Source organism: Orcinus orca, chromosome 18 (genome assembly GCF_937001465.1).
Source record: "Orcinus orca chromosome 18, mOrcOrc1.1, whole genome shotgun sequence".
Taxonomy (NCBI): Eukaryota; Metazoa; Chordata; class Mammalia; order Artiodactyla; family Delphinidae; genus Orcinus; species Orcinus orca.
In genome coordinates this window covers 67451919-67473488 of record NC_064576.1, presented here as the reverse complement: position 1 = coordinate 67473488, position 21570 = coordinate 67451919, and the positions used below count along the sequence as shown (strand labels likewise).

The following is a 21570-nucleotide window of genomic DNA, read 5'->3' as shown; positions in this document are numbered from 1 at the left end:
TAAAGCTTGAAGTATTTTAGGGACCCTATAATTGAAACTTCAGGTTTATAAATTAGTAAGTTTACACACTCGAGGCACCCCCCCCACACACACACATACGTTTTCTAGCAGATCTGAGAGCTGGCGTCTGAGCCTTTTAACCCAGACATCCCTACTGGTTCTTACTCATGAAACGGAGTCTTATATATACTTTTTAAGCCTTTTTAAAGTAATCAGAACTTTTTTTTATTTCCAAATGAATAATAAATACATTTAAAGTATTTAAGTTTAGTGTTGTTTTTAATTGCATTATCTTTATTTTTAATGATAAGAATCTATATGTTTGTTTATATTTTAAATATGGTCTGGTTTTTGGTAAAAGGAAGTAGTCAATTAAAATTTAGAGTATGTACACCTTAGATTCTGGAAATTCAGAGTTAATATATCTTATGGTGTCATAGGAAAAGGACGTGTGCCTGAAGTTGTTGGTTTTTGATTCAGTCTATGCCACAATTCAGTTTCGTGGCATTAGGAAACTCATTTAATCCTTTTGTGCAGAAAAATGTTTTTAAAGATGCAGATAGTAAATATTTTAGACTTTGTGGGCTGTACAGCCTGTGATGCAACTACTCATGCAGTATGAAAATAGCCATAGACAATATGTAAAGAATGAACATGGCTGTGTTCTAATAAAATTTTATTTACCAAAACAGGTGATAAGCAGATTTGACCCATGAACCATAGTTTACCAACCCTGCTTTTGGGACTTGATTTCCTTTTCTGTAAAATAAGGGGGTTTTATATTAAGATAATCTTCAGAGAAAGGTCCCTCAACCTAAAATTCTGTCATAGTATCATTTAAATATCAATATCATATGTGTCTATAGGAAGGATTTTGAACTTTTTTTATTTTAAAGACCTTTTATGTCTGTTACAAATTTACATTTTATAATATATTGGCACCTCACTTTTTTTGTTGTTGTTGCGGTACGCGGGCCTCTCACTGTTGTGGGCTCTCCCGTGGCGGGGCACAGGCTCCGGACGCGCAGGCTCCCTGGCCATGGCTCACGGGCCTAGCTGTTCTGCGGCATGTGGGATCTTCCCGGTCCGGGGCACGAACCCGTGTCCCCTGCATCGGCAGGCGGACTCTCAACCACTGCGCCACCAGGGAAGCCCTGGCACCTCACTTTTATCATTGCACTAATAAATTTGAAAATAGTATTTTATAGGGAAACTCATTGCAAATCTTTGTGCAATAAATATATATTGATTATTCCTAACTATATACTGATTATTCCTAAACAAGCCTATATAAAAGTAACAAACTAAAGTAGCCTATATAAAGATAAAATTGTAAAGTTTTAACATTTTATAACTATATATTTATAGGTATGTGTTGTCTTTTTTTACCTCACTTGTTGCAATAGTCACACATATGAGTCATAGAAAAATGATGTAGTAATAGTACTTTGGATATTGTATATTATTAGCCAGTTCTCTGTTTTAGCTCAAATAACCCGAATATATCGGAGTTCAGCTGGCATATTAACTAGGGTAACATTGAAATACTTCACCTAAAAGAAAATATAATTTTATTTAAAAAACTTTAATAATGCTAGTTTACCTGTGTTTTTGGACAAGTCATATAATAAGTCATATATGACTATTTTGATGCTATTCCAATTACTTGATGAAACTAAGCACTTGTTTTAGGATTAATATGCACTGTTTGAAATCTTAAAATTATTTGCACCATTTTTGCTATTATTATCATAATTTTATTTATGTCATTTTTTTCTTCTTAATATATACAAAATGCCTTAATGTTTTCTTTATCCGTTCCTAAGGTCACTTATGAAGCACATAAGGAATACCTAGCTAAAATGTATGAAGAATATCAGAGACAAGAGGAGGAAAACATTAAAAAGGGAAAGAAAGGGAATGTGAGCACAATCTCTGGTCTCTCATCGCAGACAACAGGAGCAAAAGGTGGAATGGAAATTCGAGAGATAGAAGACCTTTCACAAAGCCAGAGCCCAGAAAGTGAGACAGATTACCCTGTCAGCACAGACAATAGAGACTTGCTCATGTCAACAAAAGTGTCAGATGATATTCTTGGAAATTCAGATAGACCGGGAAATGCTGTACACGTGGAAGTGCACGATCTTTTAGTTGATATAAAAGCAGAGAAAGTGGAAGCAACAGAAGTGAAGCTTGATGATATGGATTTATCACCAGAAACTTTAGTAGGTGCAGAGAATGGTGCTCTTGTGGAGGTTGAATCTTTGTTGGATAATGTATACAGTGCTGCTGTTGAGAAACTCCAGAACAATGTACATGGAAGTGTTGGTATCATTAAAAAAAATGAGGAAAAGGATAACGGTCCATTGATAACATTAGCAGATGAGAAGGATGAACTTCCCAACAGTAGCACATCATTTCTCTTTGATAAAATACCCAAACAGGAAGAGAAACTCCTTCCTGAACTTTCTAGCAATCACATTATTCCAAATATTCAGGACACACAAGTACATCTTGGTGTTGGTGATGATCTTGGATTGCTTGCTCACATGACCGGTAGTGTAGACTTAACTTGTACATCAAGCATAATAGAAGAAAAAGAGTTCAAAATCCATACAACTTCAGATGGAATGGGCAGTATTTCTGAAAGAGACTTAGCATCATCATCTAAAGGGTTAGAGTATGCTGAAATGACTGCTACGACTCTGGAAACTGAATCTTCTGGTAGCAGAATTGTACCAAATATTGATGCAGGAAGTGTAATTTCAGACACTGAGAGATCTGATGATGGCAAAGAATCAGGAAAGGAAATCCGTAAAATCCAGACCACTGCTACAACGCAAGTAAGTCATCTTACATGTGTTCTGAAGATGCACTGAATAGATACAGAGTTGTTAGCACCAAAGCAGAGTAATTTCTTACCAGTCACACCATGTTTATATTTAATTATGATAGCATAATAATTTATGGAATTGAGTAGTATGGTTCTATATATAAAAGAAATTTAAAATACCTGAATCATATATCCAACTCTGCCACATTCTGTCTGTGTAACTTTGCTCAACCTCTCTGGGCCTGAATTTTCTTATACAGTGCAAGAGGTTGTACCAGATTGAAATATGACCTTTAAGGTCTCTACCAGTTTGAACATTTTATGGCTCTGTGACTACATTTACACATTTGTATTCGAGATCTTCATTCTGAATACTTGATTAATTTTAACCTTTTGAGCTTCAGGCCCAACCCTGTTCTGTGGATTATAGAAAAGAGGACTTGGAGCCCAGATTGAACTGATAAATGAAATGAAGGGGAAGGGAAAAGGGAACTGTTATTTATCAAGTGCCTACTATGTTCCAGGCACTGTGCTATATGTTATCAGATTTAATACTCACAACAACCCTGTGAGGTAGGTAATATGGCTGAGAAAATTTGGAATTATTAACAGTGAGAATTTTCTTTATAGCCACATGGATAGGGATTCGTACGAGAAAATTAGAGATTCTCAGGCTTGGTGGTGAGGAAATGTTAGTGCTGCAGTTTGGGCCTCACCATACTAAAGCTAAAAACATGATGTTTTCTGATATGAATTTTAATTGTTGAGCACTGAGTTTATACTTATTTTCTAGACTAGATAATACCTTATGGTTAAGAACTGAAGAAAACTTTTACCCTTTATGACTTGTTTTTTGTTGTTGTTGCCTTGGTTTTCCATTCACCTTTTTTTTTTTTTTTTTTTGCGGTACGCGGGCCTCTCACTGTTGTGGCTTCTCCCGTTGCGGAGCGCAGGCTCCGGACACGCAGCCCCAGCGGCCATGGCTCACAGGCCCAGCCGCTCCGAGGCATGTGGGATCTTCCCGGACCGGGGCACGAACCCGTGTACCCTGCATCGGCAGGCGGACTCTCAAACCACTGCGCCACCAGGGAAGCCCTCCATTCACCTTTTAATGTCATCAAAGAATCATTTAACATGTGTCCATTAGAGTTAGGTTACAGAGAGTAAACCATACCTCACTAGTGTCTTTGTACTCAGAATCTTTGAAAATATATTCTGTGTGTGGAAAAGATATATATTTTTTTCTCTACTAAATACTGCCATTTCCATTTTTGTGGCAGTTGTGTTACAGTGATAATTGGCGGGAGATGGAAATACTGAATTAAGTCCAGGTTTAAAATAAAGGAAAGCAGGGTGCATTGTTTACTGAGCATAATAATCTCTAGGCTTGCCTGGTTTTCACTCAAAGTTCACAGGCATTTATCTGGTTTTCTAACGTAGAAAAGGCATTTATTTTTCTAAATCGAAGTATTTTGAGTGAAATAGACTTTGAAGTTAACTTGCATCTGTACAAGTAATATTTCTTTTAATCTTGTGTTTCTAATTACAATTAGTTGATGACATATACCCAGTATTCTTCACTTTGAGTATAGGCTCACTTTTATAAGGAAGAAATGTGGTCTAATGTAAAGACTCATAAAGAGGGCTAGAGAGGATCTGGTTTTCAATGTGAACTTTGGTGTTAAACTTAAGTATTAGGTTACCTTGCCTAGTTTCTGAGGCAGCAAAATAAAAATAATAATAATAGCCTTTTCTTCTCAAAAGGGTTCCTGTGCAGGGAATCACCAGGTGAATAATAAATGTAAAATATACTAACCTACTAAAGTCATATGCAAAAGCTTTACTCACTTAACTGTACTTACTATTTTCATTTTTAAATCAGGTGTTTCTTTTTCACTCTACAAATGTTCCCCTTTTCTGTCTCCAGGCTGTTCAGGGTCGGTCTATCACACAACAAGACAGAGATCTCCGAGTTGATTTAGGATTTCGAGGAATGCCAATGACTGAGGAACAGCGGCGCCAGTTCAGCCCAGGTCCACGAACTACAATGTTTCGTATTCCTGAGTTTAAATGGTCTCCAATGCACCAGCGACTTCTCACCGATTTGCTATTTGCATTAGAAACAGATGTACATGTTTGGAGGAGGTAGAAATACTTCTTTTCTATAAATAAGACTAATTCCAGTTGAAAAATGAATATCTTAACATTGGTGGCATCGACTGATTAGTAGCGAATTATATCATTAAAAATCTCACAAATTAAATTTATTAAAAATAATCAAACTTGAACATTTTTATATAAACATAAATATTTTCATAATGATTATGAGTCCTGGGGTGGGTCAAATTAAAGGCTAACCAAGAATTTAGGCTTAAGACAGTTAATTAGCCAATTTTTGAAATCTGGCATTGCCAGGTTATTATAAAAAAGAGTTTTAACCAAGAAAAGGTTCAGTACTGGTTCAAATAAATTTCCACATTTCTATCTTTCCCTGTTAAAATTAATACCACGTACTACATTTATTCTTGGTGATAAGATTTAACACATAGTGCTAAAATAAAATTTAAAATCAGCTTAGACATCTATTTTTAGAGCTTACACCATTTATGTGGTAAGTGGATATCATTTCAAATATAATCATTTAAGGAAAACAGTGAAGAAAACTGTTCAATTGTTTTATTTTTTCAGTTCAAATAAATTGAATAAGTTTCAAGAAAGCAAACAAAGTCTGCATAAATTTTAAAATTACCTTGCCTCAATTTCAATTTAATTTTCTAATAGCAAATATGCAACAAATTAATCAGTTATGAGAGAGTCATGTGTTCATGCAGATAAATTAGGTAGTTGATGTCTGTCAGTAACAGTACCCCACCATCAGTGACTTGAACAATCAGTGGCACAATGGACTATGAGTGAGTTTCTTAACAGTGGACTTAAGTGAGTTTCTCTGCTTCTCCTAGTTATCCTTCTGAGATTCAAGGTGGCTGCTTCAGCTCCCAGAATCAAGTCAACATAGGAAACTTACCCCAACTAGAGGGCAGGACTCTTCTTCCTCCTTCACCCCCTTCTTCCTTCCTCCTTTTCCTTGTCTCTCTCTCTCCCTCCTCCTCTCTCTCCTCTTTCTTCTTCGCCTCTTCCTCTTATTCTCTTCTTCTTCTTCTCTTTTATCTAACAGAAGCCCCTCAAGAAATTTCCTTCTTACGTCTCATGTGTCAGTAGGATCATATGCTATTCTCTGAGTCACCAGCAAAAGGGAATGGGATTATAATGATTGGCCTCCATGGAGCAATACTGGTTACCAACCTAGTAGCTGTGGTGAACCCAGTCTTTCCTGTACCAGATGTAGCTCAATAATAGAACAAAATCTAGATTGTGTTAGCAGGGAATAAGGAATAACTATCATGCAAGCAATCAGTGTCTGCCGTAGAAAGCTTTTAGTTCTGATTTTATTTGGTCAGTTTGTCCTTAGTCTACTTATGTGATAGAAACAATGGTCTTTCCATTGCTAATGTTATATACTAAGTTACCTAGGGATGGTAAATAAGGAGACTGGAATACCATGAAATACGTTACTACTAACATGAGTATCAGTGTATGGAGAGATACAGTGTAATTTACTAATTGCCATGTTAGTATCCCCCAAATGAATGATACTCAACTATCCGTCCCTTTATACTGTGTGTGTCTTTCTGTGTTTTCTTTCATGGACTCTCATAAAATTTCCCAGACAGAATTTTACATAATTTAAAAAAATGTAAAAGATAGATAGTACTTTAATTTTTAGGACAAGAGAAAACATCCTGAGATCTAAGATATATTAGATGATATTTTGCAGTTCTTAAAAGGTGAGAGTCATTCACTTAAATTTGATCGTGGAGTAATCTCTTTTTTTTCTGTTAGAGAATAGTTCATATTCTTGACGGATACCAAACTAAAGCAGTGTATTTCTCTGAGAATCTATAGCGAATGTTTTGTATGGCAGAGCTGCACTGCTGACCTTTGAGGTCTTTTTTCCTTTTTTTATTCAGTAAGTACTTGAATTTTACTGACTCATTTATACTCCCCTATCGTATCACTTCTGTGGCTAGCAGTATACATTTTCAGTACAGCTGGTCAAAGCCGGAGCTGCAGTATGGTGATACAACAGATTGTCAGCTAACTATTCACTTGTTCTGCCTTTCAATACCAAACAACAAGCTTTGGCAAAAATAAATTTTTTTAGCCAAATTCATTGACCTAGTCATATGTCTTTGAATCAAGTTAATGCACTGTATTTTAAAAGCAGAAACAAAATAATAAATTATTATACTTGGACACACACAAAAAATCCATGCTGAAATGAATGCTAGGTTTTTGGTAATATGACATCTCAATTGTAAGTTATTTTCTTTTCTAATAACTCCATTTTAAATTTGTCTAGCTCTTATTTTTCACTTTAAAAATGGCATTATAAATAAAATCTAAACTTCTTATTCTTAAGCCAAAGAAATGTTCATTTCTGCTTTGTTTTTCTGCCATTTTAGCCATTCCACAAAGTCTGTAATGGATTTTGTCAATAGCAATGAAAATATTATTTTTGTACATAACACAATTCACCTCATTTCCCAAATGGTAGACAACATCATCATTGCTTGTGGAGGAATTTTACCTTTGCTCTCTGCTGCAACATCACCAACTGTAAGTACTTTGCCTCCATCTAGTGGTTATGTTTTATAATTACATTACTAGAGTGTGTCAGTGGTGTTCTATACTATAAACAAGGAAACTTTTTAACCATATAATTTAAAATTATATATATTTGTATTCTCACCTCTTTTAATTGTCAGTCTTGGGTTCCAGCTGTGTGCATTTATGAACATATTTCTTTGATAATTCTGATGAACATGCCTTAGGAAGAGCAATAACTATGAATGATTTAGCTTTATTTTCTATATATTGTTTCTCTCTCCAAATCTACATTATAATAAACTGTTAAAATCTTTGTTCTGTAAATCTTGAAGTTCTAAATACAAGTACATGTTTATTGTATGATAATTAGAGTCGAATCTAAATTTAGAAAAAGTCATCTTTAGACATTCAGTCTCATGACTTGCTTGAAATATTACTTTTAAACTTAATATTATTTTAAATGATATATAGGAGTATTATACTTCTGATCTCTGAGATTTAATCTTGAAGCCAGTAATTTGCTTCACAAAGAGAATCGAATGATTGAATTCTTAGAGTGTTTCTTATTTAAAACTTAGGTACCTCAGATAGAAAAAGTATAAATGACATTTTTTTCTGTACCTGAAAAATTTCATAATCCTTAAAAACCTCAAAAAACTTTATGTTAGCCATATGGCATCTTTTAGAATTTTCATGTGACATGATTTACTGGTTCAACATTTATTTTTTAAAAATATAGACTTTCTCTAATAAAACATTGAAATGTATTAATATAAGTTTGAAATAATGTTACTTATGTCATTTAAAATATAATAGATAAATAACTATATTTTAGCTGTCTTTTAAAAAATATCTCTGATTCATATTTTTAAAAAAACAGACTCTATAGCTAATTGCTCAGATGGGAAAGAATATAGAATTCTGCTTCTTATATTAACTGTGTTCTTGCTACCACATTGGAAGCTCATCCATTAGCCCCAAATATATCCTTTTTCCAGAGAGAAACTTGCTGTTTTATTAAGATGTGTTTTACTTCATGAGGCAGTGTTTCCAAATTGATCTCTGGCTTTATTTCATCATTAACAAGTTTTCTCTACATGACTCTTTTTCTCGCTGTCCCTTTGCCACCACCCCTAGAGCAGCACTGAAACTTAAGTATTGGCAGCAAAAAGAATGTATCCTCAGCACACCTCCCCCTCACAGGCACATATACTTCTATTTCATCCATGAATTTATTCGGGTCTCCAAAGGCAAGAAGGCTAGGTCAGCAGGGAGTGCAGCAGAACAGGTCCTAATTAGGGCCTTCTTGAAATCAGCAGCTGACCAAGGAAATTGAATCAGGAAGAAAAGTAGTTGATGGTGTGTGAAGAGTGCAGGTATCCTGTGAAATTAACATACCATCCCTTCTCTTTAATCTCTGATTTCCTCTATGATTTATACCAAATTCTGATAAATTGAGAGTTATATGTGATGTTAAAAATACATTCTAATATTGAGGCAGGAAGAGGCTTTGTTTTCTTTTTTCCCTCTTCTATGCATTGAAGAGTGACTTAATGATTCATCCTGGCATTTTTCTTCATCCTATAAATTTTTTTATGTCTTATAAATTAACATTTGTTGTCAGGAAATTTTAAAATGTTATACTGAAATTTACTTCAAAATATAATATTGTTTTAAAATTTTCTGTAGAACAAAAATGACCTTTATAAAAAAATTAGCAGTAGACATAAAAATTTGTATAGATTTGAAATATTCACATTACTAGTCTTCCACATTTTAAAACTAGATCTCTATCAAAATAGAGAAAATAATTAATGAAGTTTCAATAAACAATATGATTTAAATAATATATCACTACCCCAATTTGCTTTTTTTTTTTACATCTTTATTGGAGTATAATTGCTTTACAATGGTGTGTTAGTTTCTGCTTTATAACAAAGTGAATCAGTTATACATATACATATGTTCCCATATCTCTTCCCTCTTGCGTCTCCCTCCCTCCCACCCTCCCTATCCCACCCCTCTAGGTGGTCACAAAGCACCGAGCTGATCTCCCTGTGCTATGCGGCTGCTTCCCACTAGCTAGCTATTTTACGTTTGGTAGTGTGTATATGTCCATGCCACTCTCTCACTTTGTCACAGCTTACCCTTCCCCCTCCCCATATCCTCAAGTCCATTCTTTAGTAGGTCTGTGTCTTTATTCCTGTCTTACCCCTAGGTTCTTCATGACATTTTTTTTTCTTAAATTCCATACATATGTGTTAGCATACGGTATTTGTCTTTCTCTTTCTGACTTACTTCACTCTGTATGACAGACTCTAGGTCCATCCACCTCATTACAAATAGCTCACTTTTGTTTCTTTTTATGGCTGAGTAATATTCCATTCTATATATGTACCACATCTTCTTTATCCATTCATCCGATGATGGACACTTAGGTTGTTTCCATCTCCGGGCTATTGTAAATAGAGCTGCAATGAACATTTTAGTACATGACTCTTTTTGAATTATGGTTTTCTCAGGGTATATGCCCAGTAGTGGGATTGCTGGGTCATACGGTAGTTGTATTTTTAGTTTTTTAAGGAACCTCCATACTGTTCTCCATAGTGGCTGTACCAATTCACATTTCCACCAGCGGTGCAAGAGTGTTCCCTTTTCTCCACACCCTCTCCAGCATTTATTGTTTCTAGATTTTTTGAAGATGGCCATTCTGACTGGTGTGAGATGATATCTCATTGTAGTTTTGATTTGCATTTCTCTAATGATTAATGATGTTGAGCATTCTTTCATGTGTTTGTTGGCAGTCTATATGTCTTCTTTGGAGAAATGTCTATTTAGGTCTTCTGCCCATTTTTGGATTGGGTTGTTTGTTTTTTTGTTATTGAGCTGCATGAGCTGCTTGTAAATATCGGAGATTAATGCTTTGTCAGTTGCTTCATTTGCAAATATTTTCTCCCATTCTGAGGGTTGTCTTTTGGTTTTGTTTATGGTTTCCTTTGCTGTGCAAAAGCTTTGAAGTTTCATTAGGTCCCATTTGTTTATTTTTGTTTTTATTTCCATTTCTCTAAGAGGTGGGTCAAAAAGCATCTTGCTGTGATTTATGTCATGGAGTGTTCTGCCTATGTTTTCCTCTAAGAGTTTGATAGTGTCTGGCCTTACATTTAGGTCTTTAATCCATTTTGAGCTTATTTTTGTGTATGGTGTTAGGGAGTGATCTAATCTCATACTTTTACATGTACCTGTCCAGTTTTCCTAGCACCATTTACTGAAGAGGCTGTCCTTTCTCCACTGTACATTCCTGCCTCCTTTATCAAAGATAAGGTGACCATATGTGTGTGGGTTTATCTCTGGGCTTTCTATCCTGTTCCATTGATCTATATTTCTGTTTTTGTGCCAGTACCATACTGTCTTGATTACTGTAGCTTTGTAGTATAGTCTGAAGTCAGGGAGCCTGATTCCTCCAGCTCCGTTTTTCGTTCTCAAGATTGCTTTGGCTATTAAGGGTCTTTTGTGTTTCCATGGAAATTGTGAAATTTTTTGTTCTAGTTCTGTGAAAAATGCCAGTGGTAGTTTGATAGGGATTGCATTGAATCTGTAGATTGCTTTGGGTAGTAGAGTCATTGTCACAATGTTGATTCTTCCAATCCAAGAACATGGTATATCTCTCCATCTATTTGTATCATCTTTAATTTCTTTCATCAGTGTCTTATAATTTTCTGCATACAGGTCTTTTGTCTCCTTAGGTAGGTTTATTCCTAGATATATATATATATATATATATTTTTTGGTATGTGGGCCTCTCACTGTTGTGGCCTCTCCCCTTGCGGAGCACAGGCTACGGATGCGCCCGCTTAGCGGCCATGGCTCACGGGCCCAGCCGCTCCACGGCATGTGGGATTTTCCTGGACCGGGGCACGAACCCATGTCCCCTGCATTGGCAGGTGGACTCTCAACCACTGTGCCACCAGGGAAGCCCTATTTCTAGATATTTTATTCTTTTTGTTGCAATGGTAAATGGGAGTGTTTTCTGATTTCACTTTCAGATTTTTCATCCTTAGTGTATAGGAATGCCAGAGATTTCTGTGCATTCATTTTATATCCTGCTACTTTACCAAATTCATTGATTAGCTCTAGTAGTTTTCTGGTAGCATCATTAGGATTCTCTATGTATAGTATCATGTCATTTGCAAAGAGTGACAGCTTTACTCCTTCTTTTCCGATATGGATTCCTTTTATTTCCTTTTCTTCTCTGCTGTGACTAAAACTTCCAAAACTATGTTGAATAAGAGTGGTGAGAGTGGGCAGCCTTGTCTTGTTCCTGATCTTAGTGGAAATGCTTTCAGTTTTTCACCATTGAGGACGATATTGGCTGTGGGTTTGTCATATATGGCCTTTATTATGTTGAGGAAAGTTCCCTCTATGCCTACTTTCTGCAGGGTTTTTATCATAAATGGGTGTTGAATTTTGTTGAAAGCTTTCTCTGCATCTATTGAGATGATCATATGGTTTTTCTCCTTCAATTTGTTAATATGGTGTATCACGTTGATTGATTTGTGTATATTGAAGAATCCTTGCATTCCTGGAATAAACCCCACTTGATGATGGTGTATGATCCTTTTTTTTTTTTTTTTTTTTTGCGGTACGCGGGCCTCTCACTGTTGTGGCCTCTCCCATTGCGGAGCACAAGCTCTGGACGTGCAGGCTCAGGGGCCATGGCTCACGGGCCCAGCCGCTCCGCAGCATGTCGGATCTTCCCAGACTGGGGCACGAACCCGTGTCCCCTGCATCAACAGGCGGACTCTCAACCACTGCGCCACCAGGGAAGCCTGGTGTATGATCCTTTTAATGTGCTGTTGGATTCTGTTTGCTAGTATTTTGTTGAGGATTTTTGCATCTATGTTCATCAGTGATATTGGCCTGTAGTTTTCTCTCTTTGTGACGCCCTTGTCTGGTTTTGGTATCAGGGTGATAGTGGCCTTGTAGAATGAGTTTGGGAGTGTTCCTCCCTCTGCTATATTTTGGAAGATTTTGTGAAGGATAGGTGTTACGTCTTCTCTAAATGTTTGATAGAATTCGCCTGTGAAGCCATCTGGTCCTGGGCTTTTGTTTGTTGGAAGATTCTGAATCACAGTTTCAATTTCAGTGCTTGTGATTGCTCTGTTCATATTTTCTATTTCTTCCTGATTCAGTCTTGGCAGGTTGTGCATTTCTAAGAATTTGTCCATTTCTTCCAGGTTGTCCATTTTATTGGCATAGAGTTGCTTGTAGTAATCTCCCATGTTCTTATGTATTCCTGCAATGTCAGTTGTTACTTCTCCTTTTTCATTTCTAATTCTATTGATTTGAGTCTTCTCCCTTTTTTTCTTGATGAGTCTGGCTAATGGTTTATCAATTTTGTATATCTTCTCAGAGAACCAGCTTTTTGTTTTATTGATCTTGCTATCATTTCCTTCATTTCCTTTTCATTTATTTTTGATCTGATTTTTATTATTTCTTTCCTTCTGCTAACTTTGGGGTTTTTTTGTTCTTCTTTCTCTAATTGCTTTAGGTGCAAGGTTAGGTTGTTTATTCGAGATGCTTCCTGTTTCTTAAAGTAGGATTGTATTGCTGTAAACTTCCCTCATAGAAGTGCTTTTGCGGCATCCCATAGGTTCTGGGTCGTCGTGTCTCCATTGTCATTTGTTTTTAGGTATTTTTTGATTTCCTCTTTGATTTCTTCAGTGATCACTTCGTTATTAAGTAGTGTATTGTTTAGCCTCCATGTGTTTGTATTTTTTACAGATCTTTTCCTGTAATTGATATCTAGTCTCATAGCGTTGTGGTCGGAAAAGATACTTGATACAATTTCAATTTTCTTAAATTTACCAAGGCTTGATTTGTGACCCAAGATATGATCTATCCTGGAGAATGTTCCATGAGCACTTGAGAAAAATGTGTTTTCTGTTGTTTTTGGATGGAATGTCCTATAAATATCAATTAAGTCCATCTTGTGTAATGTATCATTTAAAGCTTGTGTTTCCTTATTTATTTTCATTTTGGATGATCTGTCCATTGGTGAAAGTGGGGTGTTAAAGTCCCCTACTGTGAATGTGTTAGTGTCGATTAATGGCTGTTAGTATTTGCCTTATGTATTGAGGTGCTCCTATGTTGGGTGCATAAATATTTACAATTGTTAGATCTTCTTCTTGGATTGATCCCTTGATCATTTTGTAGTGTCCTTCTTTGTCTCTTGTCTCTTGTAATAGTCTTTATTTTAAAGTCTATTTTGTCTGATATGAGAATTGCGACTCCAGCTTTCTTTTGGTTTCCATTTGCATGGAATATCTTTTTCCATCCCCTTACTTTCAGTCTGTATATCTCTAGGTTTGAAGTGGGTCTCTTGTAGACAGCATATATATGGGTCTTGTTTTTGTATCCATTCAGCCGGTCTGTGTCTTTTGGTGGGAGCATTTAGTCGATTTACGTTTAAGGTAATTATTGATATGTATGTTCCTATTCCCATTTTCTTAATTGTTTTGGGTTCATTATTGTAGGTCTTTAGCTTCTCTTGTGTTTCTTGCCTAGAGAAGTTCCTTTAGCATTTGTTGTAAAGCTGGTTTGGTGGTGCTGAACTCTCTCAGCTTTTGCTTGTCTGTAAAGGTTTTAATTTCTCCGTCAAATCTGGATGAGATCCTTGCTGGGTAGAGTAATCTTGGTTGCAGGTTTTTCTCCTTCATCACTTTAAATATGTCCTGCCAGTCCCTTCTGGCTTGCAGAGTTTCTGCTGAAAGATCAGCTGTTAACCTTATGGGGATTCCCTTGTCGGTTATTTGTTGTTTTTCCCTTGCTATTTTTAATATGTTTTCTTTGTATTTAATTTTTTTTTTTTTTTGCGGTACGTGGGCCTCTCACTGCTGTGGCCTCTCCCGTTGCGGAGCACAGACTCTGGACGCGCAGGCTCAGCGGCCATGGCCCACGGGCCCAGCCGCTCCACGGCACGTGAGATCTTCCCGGACCAGGGCACGAACCCACATCCCCTGCATCGGCAGGCGGACTCCCAACCGCTGCGCCACCAGGGAAGCCCTGTATTTAATTTTTGACTGTTTGATTAATATGTGTCTTGGCGTGTTTCTCCCTGGATTTATCCTGTATGAGACTCTCTGTGCTTCCTGGACTGGATTAACTATTTTCTTTCCCATATTAGGGAAGTTTTGAACTATAATCTCTTCAAATATTTCCTCAGTCCCTTTCTTTTTCTCTTCTTCTTCTGGAACCCCTATAATTCAAATGTTGGTGCATTTAATGTTGTCCCAGATGTCTCTGAGACTGTCCTTAGTTCTTTTCATTCTTTTTTCTTTATTCTGCTCTGCAGTAGTTATTTCCACTATTTTATCTTCCAGGTCACTTATCCGTTCTTCTGCCTCAGTTATTCTGCTATTGATCCCATCTAGAGTATTTTTAATTTCATTTATTGTGTTGTTCATCGTTGCTTGTTTCATCTTTAGTTCTTCTAGGTCCTTGTTAAATGTTTCTTGCATTTTGTCTATTCTATTTCCAAGATCTTGGATCATCTTTACTATCATTATTCTGAATTCCTTTTCAGGTAGACTGCCTATTTCCTCTTCATTTGTTAGGTCTGGTGGGTTTTTATCTTGCTCCTTCATCTGCTGTGTGTTTTTCTGTCTTTTCATTTTGCTTATCTTACTGTGTTTGGGGTCTCCTTTTTGCAGGCTGCAGGTTCGTAGTTCCCGTTGTTTTGGGTGTCTGTCCCCAGTGGCTAAGGTTGGTTCAGTGGGTTGTGTAGGCTTCCTGGTGGAGGGGACTAGTGCCTGTGTTCTGGTGGATGAGGCTGGATCTTGTCTTTCTGGTGGGCAGGTCCACTTCTGGTGCTGTGTTTTGGGGTTCTGTGGCCTTATTATGATTTTAGGCAGCCTCTCTGCTAATGGGTGGGGTTGTGTTCCTGTCTTGCTAGTTGTTTGGCATAGGGTGTGCAGCACTGTAGCTTGCTGGTCGTTGAGTGAAGCTGGGTGCTGGTGTTGAAATGGAGATCTCTGGGAGATTTTTGCCATTTGATATTATGTGGAGCTGGGAGGTCTCATGTGGACCAGTATCCTGAAGTTGGCTCTCCCACCTCAGAGGCACAGCAGTGATTCCTGGCTGCAGCACCAAGAGCCTTTCATCCACACGGCTCAGAATAAAAGGGAGAAAAAGTAGAAAAAGAAAAAAGAAAGAAAGAAACGAAGGAAGGAAGAAAGAAGAAAGAAAGGTGGGAGGGAGGGAGGGAGAAGGGAAGGAAGGAAAGAAAGAAAGAAAGAAGATAAAATAAAATAAAAAATTATTAAGAAAAAAATTTGTTTTTAAAAAGATGAAAAAAAAAAAAAAACAGACTGATAGAACCCTAGGACAAATGGTGGAAGCAAAGCTATACAGACAGTATCTCACACAGAAGCATATGCATACACACTCACAAAAAGAGGAAAAGGGGAAAAAAATCATAAGTCTTGCTCTCAAAGTCCACCTCCTTAATTTGGGATGACTCGTTGTCTATTCATGTATTCCACAGATGCAGGTTCATCAAGTTGACTGTGGAGCTTTAATCTGCTGCTACTGAGGCTGCTGGGAGAGATTTCCCTTTCTCTTCTTTGTTCTCACAGCTCCCAGGGGCTCAGCTTTGGATTTGGCCCTGCCTCTGTGTGTAGGTCGCCTGAGGGCATCTGTTCTTCACTCAGACAGGACGGGGTTAAAGGAGCAGCTGCTTCCGGGACTCTGGCTCATTCAGGCCGGAGGGGAGGGAGGGGCATGGAGTGCGGAGCGGGCCTGCGGTGGCAGAGGCCGGCGTGATGTTGCATCAACCTGAGGCGCGCTGTGCTTTCTTCCGGGGAAGTTGTCCCTGGATCCCGGGACCCTAGCAGTGGCGGGCTGCACAGGCTCCCCGGAAGGGGTGTGTGGATAGTGACCTGTGCTCGCACACAGGCTTCTTGGTGGCGGCAGCAGCAGCCTTAGCGTCTCATGTCTGTCTCTTGGGTCCGCGCTTTCAGCCGCGGCTCGTGCCCGTCTCTGGAGCTCCTTTAAGCAGCGCTCTTAATTCCGTCTCCTCACGCACCGGGAAACAGAGAGGGAAGAAAAAGTCTCTTGCCTCTTCGGCAGGTCCAGACTTTTTCCCGGACTACCCCCCGGCTAGCCGTGGTGCACTAACCTCCTGCAGGCTGTGTTCACGCCGCCAACCCCAGTCCTCTCCCAGTGCTCCGACACCGAAGCCTGAGCCTCAGCTCCCAGCTCCGCCCGCCCTGGCAGGTGAGCAGACAAGTCTCTCGGGTGAGTGCCGGTTGGCACCGATCCTCTGTGCGGGAATGTCTCCGCTTTGCCCTCTGCATCCCTGTTGCTGTGCTCTCCCCCGCGGCTCCGCAGCTTTCCCCCTCCGCCACCCACAGTCTCCGCCCGCGAAGGGGCTTCCTGGTGTGTGGAAACCTTTCCTCCTTCACAGCTCCCTCCTACTGGTGCAGGTCCCGTCCGTATTCTTTTCTCTCTGTTTATTCTTTTTTTCTTTTGCCCTACCGAAGTACGTGGGGACTTTTTGCCTTTTGGGAGGTCTGAGGTCTTCTGCCAGCGTTCCGTAGGTGTTCTGTAGGAGTTGTTCCACGTGTAAATGTATTTCTGGTGTATCTGTGGGGAGGAAGGTGATCTCCGCGTCTTACTCTTCTGCCATCTTCCCGATCCCCCCTGCTTATTTTTTATTTTATAATGAATATACAGTAAAGATACTGACATTTTGAGGTTTTACTGCCAAAATTATTACCTGTGCAGTTTTGATCTCTGCAGTTTGGAATTTGAAACTATGGTACTTATTTCTTAGACTGTTCTCAACAGACTTTGGAATTCATTCAATTGTAGAAACTTTTCTTCATTGTCTCTGTCTCTATATTTCTGTTATTTTGGTCCATTAGCTGATTGTACCTATACCTGGTTGTACAACATAGCTAATTTTACGTTCTTTGAATAAATTGCTTCCTAATAGCGAGAACCTTTTCTCCCACTTCCTACTGGGAGAAAACATGGTTGGTGTCAACTGTTGAGTAATATCTTCTATTACTTTATTGTATAATATTCTTGCTAACAATTGTAATGTAGTAGAGGGGAAGAGTTAGGAAGGAAGAGGTTGAATAAATAAAGAAATGAGGGCTTCCCTGGTGGTTGAGAGTCCGCCTGCCGATGCAGGGGATATGGGTTCGTACCCCGGTCCGGGAAGGTCCCACATGCCGCGGAGCGGCTGGGTCCGTGAGCCATGGCCACTGAGCCTGCGCGTCCGGAGCCTGTGCTCCGCAACAGGAGAGGCCACAACAGTGAGAGGCCCACATATCACAGAAAAAAAAAAAGAAAAAGAAAGAAATGAGAACTGAAGATATGGAGCTTTTTAACTTAGAGTTTTAAAAAAAAAAGTTTATCGGAGTATAGTTGATTAACAATGTCGTGTTACTTTTTTTAACTTAGATTTAAAATATAAAAAGCCAAAAGAGAATTTTGGGTGGAATAAGTGAAAAAGGAAACACTGGCAATATACAGATTACCAAAGGGAAACATTGTCATGTAGATGCCTTTAGAATTTCAATCCTGTATGAAGAGGGATAGAAACATTTGAAACTAATGTTTGAGTGATCTGTAATTTTGTTTAGGTTTGTGGAGTTCTTCAGAATATTCATACATTATATACAGATATGTATTTATGGAATAAATATGAGTAATGATGGTATACAGTGGTTGACAGATTTATTCTGTGTATGGATCATATAGTAAATATTTTCGGGTTTGTGGGCTATATGGTATCTAACTATTGAAATTTGCTGTTGTTTGCAAAAGCAGCTATATATCGTAACACAGAGGAGTAGGTGTGGGTGTGTTTCAATAAACCTTTATTTATATTTGACTTGTAGGTCCTAGTTTGCTGACCACTGACTTACAGCACCATTTTCACATAAAATACAAATGTCATAGCGTAAAACTTCATTACTTACTCCTGATCATTAAAAATTCAATAGTTAGAGCTTAAGATAAGTTCATTTTTCCTGTTAAATAAGAGCTTGCATTTGACTTAATGAACATTTATTAAAGTTTAATTTTTAACATAATTTCACTGGTGGTTGTGATCATTATGTTTTATTAGAAGATATGTAACTTTTCCCATACAGCCATACTAAATATTTTTAGCATTTGACACGTCTAATGTTGAAATTGTATTTAATTTTGAGTAGGTAAGTAGAATGCTAAGTATTCGTTATAATTTCTATTAAAAAGCTCAACCCAGGAAAATGTCTTTTCTGTTTTTCAGTATAAGTGTGGATCTCAGATAATTTGCTCATTTTCATCGAAAGCAAACTTTTGTTTCCCAGTAATCAGTGAGACTCAAACACGATTTTTCTTGAAGTTATGATTTAATTGAAGGCACATGGGTTTTAGCATAGGATAAATGTGTATTTTAACCTGGGTTCTACCACTTACTAGAAATGATGTCAACCTTAATTTCTTCATTTTAATGGTGTTAATTTTACTTATCCCACAGGGAGTTTTTGAAAATTAAGTTAGGCAATGCCACTAGATGGAGATGACTCTTACTGAATGTTTCCCTCCTTTACTTCCTTTTGGAACTTTTTATTCAGAATTGTATTATGATGGAATGATCTTCCCATTTATAGAGTAAGCCTGTCACACTCAGAATTCTGAAGTTTAAAATAGGATATTTGAACCAAGTTAGTTACTATGGGTGATCCATTTTGATGGCAAAAAACTAAAATGGTGTAGTCTTGTCTGTTCTCTCCATGGCATTGGCATAGTGGTGGTTTATTTTCTGCCCTGGGACCTTATATGAATACAGTAATCCATACTAAGGATGACATTTGTGTATTGCTGTTGCAGTAGCATCACGTGAGAAAATTTGAGCTGTTTTATCTTACTTGTACGGAAATATTTCAGTGGAAACTTTAAAGAAAAAGAGTATAGATATACAAATATTTGTGTTATAATGCCACCTCAAACTTAATATTCATTGAAAAAGCAGGACTTTATTGGAGTTTCAGTTTTACCTAGATTATTTAAAATCTTATGTAGCATAGAAAATAAATTACATAGTTTCAAGTCTCTAAATTAGACTAATAGTTTTAACTTAAGTAGTCAGGGGAAAGAAATAGAACTCTTCGTATGTAGGCTGACCAGTCTTTGATTTGGGGAAGGAGCATTATTTTTGTTACTGTTGTTGAGGTTTTGAAGTTAATGTTTCTGTGACTAGTCAGTTGCATCCTCTCATTTATTTTCTATACATTGTTCAAGTTGGTCATGAATGAAAACAAGGAATTGGAGAAAAAAATGAAGATAAACAAAACATGGATCAACTACAAATTGCATAATCATTTAATGATTTTAAGTTGACCATTTTGGTCAACCATCCAGTCCACTGAATGTTTAGAATTTCATTCAGTGTCACGTATGGTTTCATTTTCTCTGTTGATAGAAAAATAATAGAGACTGATATTTCTGGCTTTCCTAATAGTTTCATAATCCTGAGAAAGAAGAGGAACTTTTTATGTCAAAAAATGATGACAAAGACTTAATTTTAATTTATATTTTCTTACCATTATTAGAAAATGTAGCTAATAGATTTGGGAAAACTACTAATTTTCTTTGTGTTTTGTTTATCTCATAACACTGATTATATTTTAGTATTCTCAGGGTGCTTTTATATGTTCTCCTGTACTACTTGAAAATAGTTTATTTTGAAATTTATGCTCACGTATAATGTCAGAAATCAAAGAATAAGAATAGTTGTTGACTTTTATTATGAAACTTAATTCTATCCAAAAATTTTTAATATACTGAATATAATTCTTAATAATACTCTGAAACTTAGTACAAAATCTATGCAATTGTCTTAGTTCACGTGCGACCTCATTTAGTGTATCAGTAAGTTCTAGCAAGGGAAAGTGGTTTTTAAGTTAGAATCACTCAAATATTTTATTATCTTATTAATTACCGGGGATTTTGTTCTGTAGGAAGGGCTCCAAATATTTTAGGAAACAAAATAGCATGATTCCTTAATGAAAATTCTAGAAGGTTGGTTCAGTTTATTTTCCTAAGTCATTTCTGCTTAAACTGGTAGTGAGCTAGGGCTTTTACAGAGACATTACATTAGTTTAGTTATTAAAATGTTTCCTTGGTCATCTTCTAGGAAAAGATAACTGATTTTGTAAAATAGAGTATGCATCATTTCTAATATATGAACTATATTTACATATATATTATTTGGGCAGTTACTCTAATGAAAAATATAAACAGAAGTCTATTTGATATTTAATCTTAATCATATGTAATTTATAAAATGAATATCTCTTCTGAGAATTTTTGCTTTTAATAAAATAATCAAATATAATTTTAATATATTATTTTGTGTTTCAATTTTACATTGTATTTTCATTTAATTTTAATAATTTGCTTTTCTTGTACTTTTTTGGTCTGTTGTCTGTTTTGTCTAATGCATGTCCAGGGTTCTAAGGTTAGTATTACTTCAGTAATTTTCAGGTTTTCAGTTTTAAATTTTATTTTTGCTTATTTATGAAATTTTTGACTTGGTTATATTTTGAGTTTCCATACCATCTAACATTAGGCATATCTTTGGTATATTTAAAAGATTCATTAGAAGGATTATTTTCTCAGTGTACTGATGAACTACTATTTTATTATTCACACTAATCTTTAGACTAAACTATCAGAATATAATGAATACAATAATATTTCAGTCATATGTACAATCAGATTTTAACTGGTTCCAAAGAAAGGAAATTGGTTGGAATATATGTTAAGATTTAATAATAATCATATGTGGGTAATCTTTATTTTTAAACCTATGCCATGATGTTTATATAACATTTCATCATATTTATAAATTACTATTATATAGAATTAATAAGAACTCCCTTTTAGGTTATTGGTTAAGAATGCTTTTTAGTTTAAAATTTTATTTTGTTTAGTCAAAAATAACAGTGGCAAATTTCATGGATGATTAATAATTCTGTTTATAATTTCTGTTTATAATTTACTTATTAAAA

At 36.6% G+C, this 21570-nt stretch overlaps 1 protein-coding gene across 5 annotated transcripts in view; it reads left to right on the top strand.

Moving 5' to 3' along the window:
- Positions 1 to 21570, top strand: part of NBEA (neurobeachin) — a 629334-nt gene that overhangs the window by 192855 nt on the left and 414909 nt on the right. For all 5 annotated transcript variants that reach the window (XM_049701354.1, XM_033410053.2, XM_049701353.1 and 2 more), the window contains exons 22-24: positions 1827 to 2843; positions 4761 to 4978; positions 7357 to 7510. In XM_049701354.1, coding sequence (XP_049557311.1) covers positions 1827 to 2843; positions 4761 to 4978; positions 7357 to 7510 — 1389 coding nt within the window. The remainder of the gene's footprint in view (positions 1 to 1826; positions 2844 to 4760; positions 4979 to 7356; positions 7511 to 21570) is intronic.